Genomic DNA, 7,412 nt, shown 5'->3' with positions numbered 1-7,412 from the left:
CGCGCCTCGCCGCCCGCGTGCAGCTGCGTCACCTCCATCTCCAGCTCCACCGAGCTCACCCTGCGCAACCCCCACCACAACTTAATTCATCTTAAGATAGTATTATAAACCCGTAGGTTTAATAAATAAGTGGCACGACTCTACCTACCTCTTGGTGTGTGTGAGGTGTAGCACAGGCGGATGCAATACGAAGCGCAGCGGAACCACCTCCCACCACACCTCCAGCTGCGTCACCAGCACCTCGCACACCGTGCGTGACCACGCCTGCGCCGCGCGAATTTTTAGCATATTCATTACTGAAGTAGCACTTACATTACATCTCTAACACTTCTACATGTCTGAGAAAGCGTCCTAGGGAAGCATTAAACCAATATGTTTGTAACTGTTACCTCACAAAGGCCAGGAATTTCCTCTTCCTCTACTGTTTTGGTGCTAAGTATGATGTTGTCATATTCTGGTCCTAAACTTTCCCGAGGGATATCGGTCAAAATGAGCCTACAAAGATAATATACATACGAACATTATTAATTTGTTGTATGAACCTTTCACATAATTATAAATAATGTCATGAAAAACTTACACCATTTTAACCTAATTAACTCTAAACTAGTCTACGGAAAGTTAATAATAATATTTCACTTAGGTGTAGCAATCTTGTTACCTATGTATAATCAATCATAATAATGATATAATTCTAGTAGATATGTGTGTGTTGCGTGCGGTACCGACATGAGCGCGAGGCGGTGCAGGCCGCAGTCGGCGCCGGCGCGCGGGGCGCACACGTGCACCGCGCTCACGCCGCGCGCGCCCGCCACGCCGCGCACCGGCTCCACGCGGATACTGCCCACGGACTCCGTGTGCAGAGACGTCACATCGCTCTGCACAAACAAAAAACATATCCTTGTATATCTTAAACTCCGAGTGTCACCTTAAATATCGTTACTGTTATATCTAAGCCTGAACCATCGTTAGCCATTCTGCAATAATGCAAAAACATTAGCAATCAATATTAAAAAATATAGATATATGGAGACTCGATAAAATTTCTCGAGGTAAGCAGAGTTACCTCAGTGACTTCTGAAAAAAATTCAGAATGCTGTTTCTCTGCCAAAAGCAACGTCTTGTCCCAAGGTCGGACGCTCCAGTAGTACGAGTACGGCACTGCGCTGTGGGAAGTTACGCACCATAAGCACGGGCAAAAGCAAAAATTGGTAAATAAGACATAAAGAGACGCTAGACCAAAGTACAACACAAAATAAAAAAAAAATAACAAAATGAAAACCTCTTTTTTGCTATCATATTATACATTTACAGATACAGTGTTTAGTACAGTAGTTTTGTTTAAAAAAATATAAAAAAGTGGAAGCGCGGATGAACCTGTGATTGAGCAGGTGCACAGTGGCAGCGAGCGGGCGCTCGGGGAAGGCGCTGCCGAGGTGCACGTAATAGGGGCACGCGGGGTCCCCCTCCAGCATGATGTCGTACTCCTTCTCAGGAGTCTATTGTATAATAATATTAGGTTCAGATTTTTAAGACTATTCCATTTTTAAGAGTCTATTTTTATACTTATTTACGATTACAACTTTTATTAACGCCCTGTTTATAGTTGAAATTATAAGTTTATCTGTACAGATAAATGAGCGTTTATAAAACGTGATTTGAGATATAACTCTGCCTCGCTTATAGAATTAATATTACTGCAGAGTCATTTTATACTTGAAGCGTGATGTGGTCGGTGTTGAACATAATAGAGTCGGCGATGATGGTGAGTGGGCGCACTACGGCCGTGGAGCAGAGCAGGCGTAGCGCGGCCGAGCGCAGGCCCGGCGTGGGCGCGCGGTGCGCCACCAGCCCGCCGCTCGCACTGCCCGCCCAGTAAACCGGACCGACGCTGAACGCGCCCGACACCACGTAGCCCGTTCGTATCGCCTCCTCCTGGAAACGATTTTTCCTTTACATTTGTCATGTATTGGCAACAATATAATACTTTCAAGGAATAGTACCGATTCAACTTTAGTGATCAAAGACCGCCAGTCGTATGATTGAGTGTTGAACTAACGTCGAGGGTGAAGGCGCACCAGGCGTCCTCGGTCATGACGTAGAAGGCGGCATGATGCGCAGCGCAGGCCAGGCGCAGCGGCACGCGGTGCGGCGCGCCCGCCAGCCGCGCGCCCAGGTCCAGCACGGGGCTGCGCGCTGGCGGCGCTGCGTGCGCGCCCAGCCCGCCCCACGCCTCGCCCAACTCCGCCCGCGGAACTATCACTGTTCATACACTGTGTTTATTAACTATTTATATTGCATTACATTTTTTTGTTATTTATAGAGAGGGGGATATTTATCTTTAAACAGCACCTCGCATTAGTTGGTAGATAGCAACAGGGGCATCATAAAATGACCTTACTAATAGTTTACACCGAAAAAGTATTGAAACACATATACGTTCTTCTTCATCTGTCACATGTATTATTCAGTGTTGATTATTAAGATTGTATTGAGGTGAGGCCCGACCGTCGAGTAGCGGCGGCTCCAGGTAGCAGAGCACGAGCACGGCCGCGGGCGCGCCCCGCGTCGCGCGTACCAGCACCTCGTCGCGGAACGCGCGCACGTCTCTGTGGGGGACAGTGCGCTACTTGCTCACTTCTCTCTCTCACAACTCAATCATAGTCGACTGCTCACTTTTAAAAGGAATTATTTTCCACCTCGAAAGAAAAGAACTGAAAAATCAATGTACCGTAATATACACCACTATCACCGTGATATACATACACACCTAGTGCGTGCGTCACATCACTACAACCTTTTCTTTAGGTTACATCTTAGACATCAGATTATTTCCACTATTAATTTAATATTTTGTAATATTAAACAAGTGATTTTAAAAATTAAGAATCTCGTATTACTGAATGGTGAAGTTGTAAAGTAATGACGACGTCTAAATAAGAGTAATACTTGTATAACATTGTGCTAACCTGGGCTTGAAATGCACTCGCAGGTGGAGCGCGGCGCCCGAGGAGAGCGCGAGGCCGCGGGAGAGCCCCACCGGCAGCGCCAGCCGCAGGGCGGGGCTCGCGGGCGGCCGCAGCGCGAGGCGCACCGCGTGCCGCGACGTGTTCACCACGCGCACGCTTTGCTGCCCGCATACGAACAAAATACACTCTGCACACACGCTAACCACCCCTACTAGATACATACCGGGTACATCAAACCACCGCCAATATACAAATACTGTAGTTTTATCATTTTTATTTTTATCACCAAGCAACTTAATTCCGCAGCCAGACAAGAAAGAAAATAATTGATTGTTAAAGACCTAACAGTAGTAACACAGCTAAACCTACTCTAATTTTTCTATTACGGTAATAAACACCACCATGATTGCAAATTCAAGACGATTTACCACATGATCGTGTCCCACTGTGAAGTTCACAAAATAGAGTGTTGCGGGCTCGCAGACGACGCAGCAGGGCGGCGGGCGCGAGGCACGCGGCGGGCGCGGAGGGCGCGGGGGGCGTGGCGCCGCCGGCAAGGAGCCCGTCGTCTCGTCGCACCTGCAGACACACACATACTTGGTTATCGACAAACACGCAATATACAGCAAGCATAAGTCATAGATAGATATAATTCGCAGTTTGTATTATTCCCATTGATATCATCATTGATAGGTCAAAGTTTTGGAAGCGTTATAGGGATAAAGTGCGAACATCACAAAGCAAATAGTTGCAGCTTCATATTATCTAATTGGAATATACAATATTAACTTCACAAGTTAATAATAAAGCCTGAGCAGCGGGTTCGGTGCACCGATCTTACTTTAAACGAGCCTTCAACACTCTCAGTAATCATCGATACAAAGACCACCTCCTCCACAACAGACGTCATACTGAAAGTAAGATAGCGCCTCGACCCCACTCAAGGCAGCAGAGGACGTTACTGCTGTCTATGGTATTTCCGTAAAATAACAACAACTCTTTATTATTTTATCAAAATTTATCTGGAACAAAATGATGTAAGACCGGTATCGGTTAAGCCGAGCTTCCCCCTTTTGCCATCTGTTACTAATTTTCATAAATGTTTCTTATTTGTGTAACACTATACTTTTTTTGGATGGCGATAAAAATGTTTTTATTTATTACTAAAATCGACGGATGAAAGGCTATTTGTTTCAACCGTCATTTTAGGCGATATTGACTTATCTATATAATATTCAGAATCAGCGAATTTTAAATATAAAATAAATAATGAAGTACGAGTATGCCGAATTATAGTCATTTTAATCTAGAACCTGTCTGAAAATTTTTCAATTGAAATTATTTTTTTTCTAAAAATGGAAACTTTAAATGGCTCTCCTGAACATTTAACTTAATGGCGCTTAAAACAAATAGCCTTTCACCTCGAAATGATATTAAATAAAATTAGGAATTGTAAAAGTAAGTACATAGATTATAAACAAATAATATTGCATGTTCAATATCTTAATATCAGTTCATTTGACTTATACATTCCTCCAAAATTCATATTAATACTTTTCATAAGGCGATGCAAGGTGATATCTGAGAGCCTAAGAGTATTAATTTACACAAAAGAAAAATTTAACTGTTAATTGTTACAAAATGTGTCAAACATTCAATCAATGATAATGACAAAATAAGAGTGATAAATAGAAAATACCTTACGGATTGGATTGATAAATCTTTGGGAGACAAGACATCATCATCTGGTGGTAAATTTAAATCTTCGGACTGGGTTACGTCGGCGCAAGTGTCGCCGGAATTCGTCGACATCAGCCAATGACATTGCAGCCCTGGAATTTATATAATACTAGCTTTCACCCACGATTCTGTCTGCGCGGAGTTAAAAAAACAAACACAAAAGTAGGCCTACTATGTGTTCTTCCAGACTATCCTCTACATTTATGCCAAATTTTATCGAGATCTGTTTAGCCTTTAAAGCTAAAAAAACTAACAAACAACCATCCATCTAAACTTCCGCATTTATAGTATTAATAAGATGTAACAATGCTAGATAAACGCACAGGAGCCCGAGCAAGCGAGAAGAGAATATAGCAAAGCCCCGAATGCACGTAATGTTTTCGGAGAATAAGAAGAGAAACGGATAAGGAAACTTACGATCGGTATTTTCTAAAGTTGTCGGCATCAAATCTTGTCTCCGTATCATCGTTATTTCTGCATCCTCGGGTGTAAGTGCGCAGAGCAGCGGCGGCGACGGGCCGCAGTACGACAGCTCGTAATCTGCGGCGCGCGCCCTGTGACTCATCTGCTTGCCGTACTCACTTCTCAATGTATCTTCATGATTTCTAATTTCCGTTATTTGTAATGAATTTACTGGTAACTGAAAGTAAAACGTTCACACCGATTTTTGTTCTTTACAGCTGTAAACGATGCAAGTAGAGATAAGGTAGGAGTAGGTAGACCGTTAAGAGTGAATGAGTGTAACAAAACATCAATATGAACCTTTTGGGGAATCTGCTTTTCGGTGTCGTTCCCCTGTGCGCTCCGGTGTTGTGCAGACTCGTGCGACGGCGGCGGCGGCTGGTGGCGGAACACCTCCGACAGAAGTGGCCGCACGTCGCCGCACGCCTCCCTGCACACACACACACAAACATCATGTCCGATATTGACCAGACATTTACGTCAGTGTTCACGTGTCACACCACATCGTCCACCGTGCACTTCACATCAACACTATATCACACCTTGCAAGTTTTACATAACCAGTAGCTAAAACATCTGCCAAATAGATGCATATCCAGACTATCCTCTACATTTATACCAAATTTCATCAAAATACCTTTAGTCGTTAAGGCTACAAACGCTAACAAACATCCATCTATCCATCCATATAAACGTTTGCATCTAAATAGTGTATCTACGTAGCGCATTGTAACAAGTTAAATTTGTCAGGTATGTGTCTTATAACTTACGTTTTTTTTGGTAACAAGGGCGGCTTGTGAGACATCGTGAACATTACATGCGATCATGCAAACAACCAAATACACCGATATACAATAAAACGTAGTGATGTAGTGATTGTATTCTCTTTGCACTAATGAACAACAAACTATCTGTCACTGTCTAATGTGACAAATGTCATGATCGCCATAAACCATATACACATTTCGAACCGGCATCCATGCCAGTTACATATTGAATTATTTGTGACTTTAAGCATTTGTAACACAGTAAAAATGTTTGTGTACGATATCTAGAGGCCATCGTGACCTTCGTATTTCTCCCGCCTTTGTCTTACTCTCGTTTCATTTTGATGTTCAGCAATAAGCCCAGCCGAGTATTAAATTAAATATTTTGATATTTACAGCTCGGAAAAAAGAGATCGCTGACTGTAAGCTCTTTGTAAACAAAATGGATTTAGAAGGAAATTCGCAATACCTCGAGAAACAAAGACGTTTTTTTTTTAACCTTTTACATTTTTTTTTACTTATAATCAACACTGTAACACAACAACACGTGGTGCAAGAGAATTATATTCATGTAAAGATACAAGATGATGTTACTGTAGCGATCTATTTCTTTATTTAATGCTTACAACATGTTTAAAATTTCAATTAATACATTATATGTAAATTGGGAAAGGGCGTCGGCAGCGTAACTGTCACACGGAGATACGTCACCAGCGCTACTTTGTGAATACATAAATTATCATTTTGCAATAAACTCATTATTTATTGTATAGTAAGAGTATATGTACTTCAGAATTTTAATGTAAATACGAAGGAAGCATATTTTATGCCAATTTCTTGAGAGACCAGAGGGTTTTTGAAGAAACAAAAAATGCAAACGACCGGAAGGTCTCAGGGCCGAGGGCAGAGGGCGCAACCCCCCATCCCCCGGTCAATTTAACATAGTAACAATAGCTTATTGTGGGGCAGACCGCAGGGCACACACTTTAAGTAAATAATATTCTTGTTCACAAACAAGCATCATTTCTCCGCATGATTAAACTTTCTTGTTCATAGAACTTATGAATTTAGATGGCAGTGAATTTCAAAGTGGCAACAAGTATTTATAAGTGTTATTAAAATTAAGCACATGTTGAACATGCAATCCTACCACGAGATGACAAATTAATGAAAGGCCGTAGTGCTAATAACAGCAGTCGATGGCCTCAGACGGATCTGATCAGATCATCTGAACACAAAACACGGCGGCGACTCCAAAGATATCTGCAGCAATACGTATTTTCTTCCGCGTCATAACATATTGATTGAAGGCGCGCCGCCGCCGAACACTAGGTATCGTTGTCTCATCTAATTTAAATAGAGTGAGCAAGATGTCCATGTCTTCTTGTTCTTCTGATATGCTATCAGCTCAACTGCTAAGGTACGGACTCTTAAGCCAGGGATGTGGGTTTGAAGGTTTAGTACAAGCATCGAG

The 7,412-nt window shown here is 42.5% G+C and overlaps 1 protein-coding gene across 1 annotated transcript in view; it reads right to left on the bottom strand.

Annotated features, from left to right (window-relative positions):
- The window catches only part of LOC106099930, a 9,336-nt gene extending 3,267 nt beyond the window's left edge, over positions 1–6,069 (bottom strand). The window contains exons 1-15 of the mRNA XM_013278623.1: positions 5,942–6,069; positions 5,472–5,601; positions 5,127–5,349; positions 4,669–4,801; positions 3,398–3,548; positions 2,970–3,130; positions 2,509–2,609; positions 2,060–2,262; positions 1,717–1,935; positions 1,378–1,499; positions 1,067–1,166; positions 730–878; positions 390–495; positions 149–264; positions 6–60 (exon numbers count right to left, since the gene is read on the bottom strand). Coding sequence (XP_013134077.1) covers positions 6–60; positions 149–264; positions 390–495; positions 730–878; positions 1,067–1,166; positions 1,378–1,499; positions 1,717–1,935; positions 2,060–2,262; positions 2,509–2,609; positions 2,970–3,130; positions 3,398–3,548; positions 4,669–4,801; positions 5,127–5,349; positions 5,472–5,601; positions 5,942–5,985 — 2,013 coding nt within the window. The 5' untranslated portion in view covers positions 5,986–6,069. The remainder of the gene's footprint in view (positions 1–5; positions 61–148; positions 265–389; positions 496–729; positions 879–1,066; positions 1,167–1,377; positions 1,500–1,716; positions 1,936–2,059; positions 2,263–2,508; positions 2,610–2,969; positions 3,131–3,397; positions 3,549–4,668; positions 4,802–5,126; positions 5,350–5,471; positions 5,602–5,941) is intronic.
- Positions 6,070–7,412: the final 1,343 nt, after the last annotated feature.

This window comes from Papilio polytes, unplaced genomic scaffold, assembly GCF_000836215.1.
Source record: "Papilio polytes unplaced genomic scaffold, Ppol_1.0 DF824091.1, whole genome shotgun sequence".
Classification (NCBI taxonomy): Eukaryota; Metazoa; Arthropoda; class Insecta; order Lepidoptera; family Papilionidae; genus Papilio; species Papilio polytes.
The sequence above is the reverse complement of the archived record's forward strand: the minus strand, read 5'-3'. Positions and strand labels throughout refer to the sequence as shown.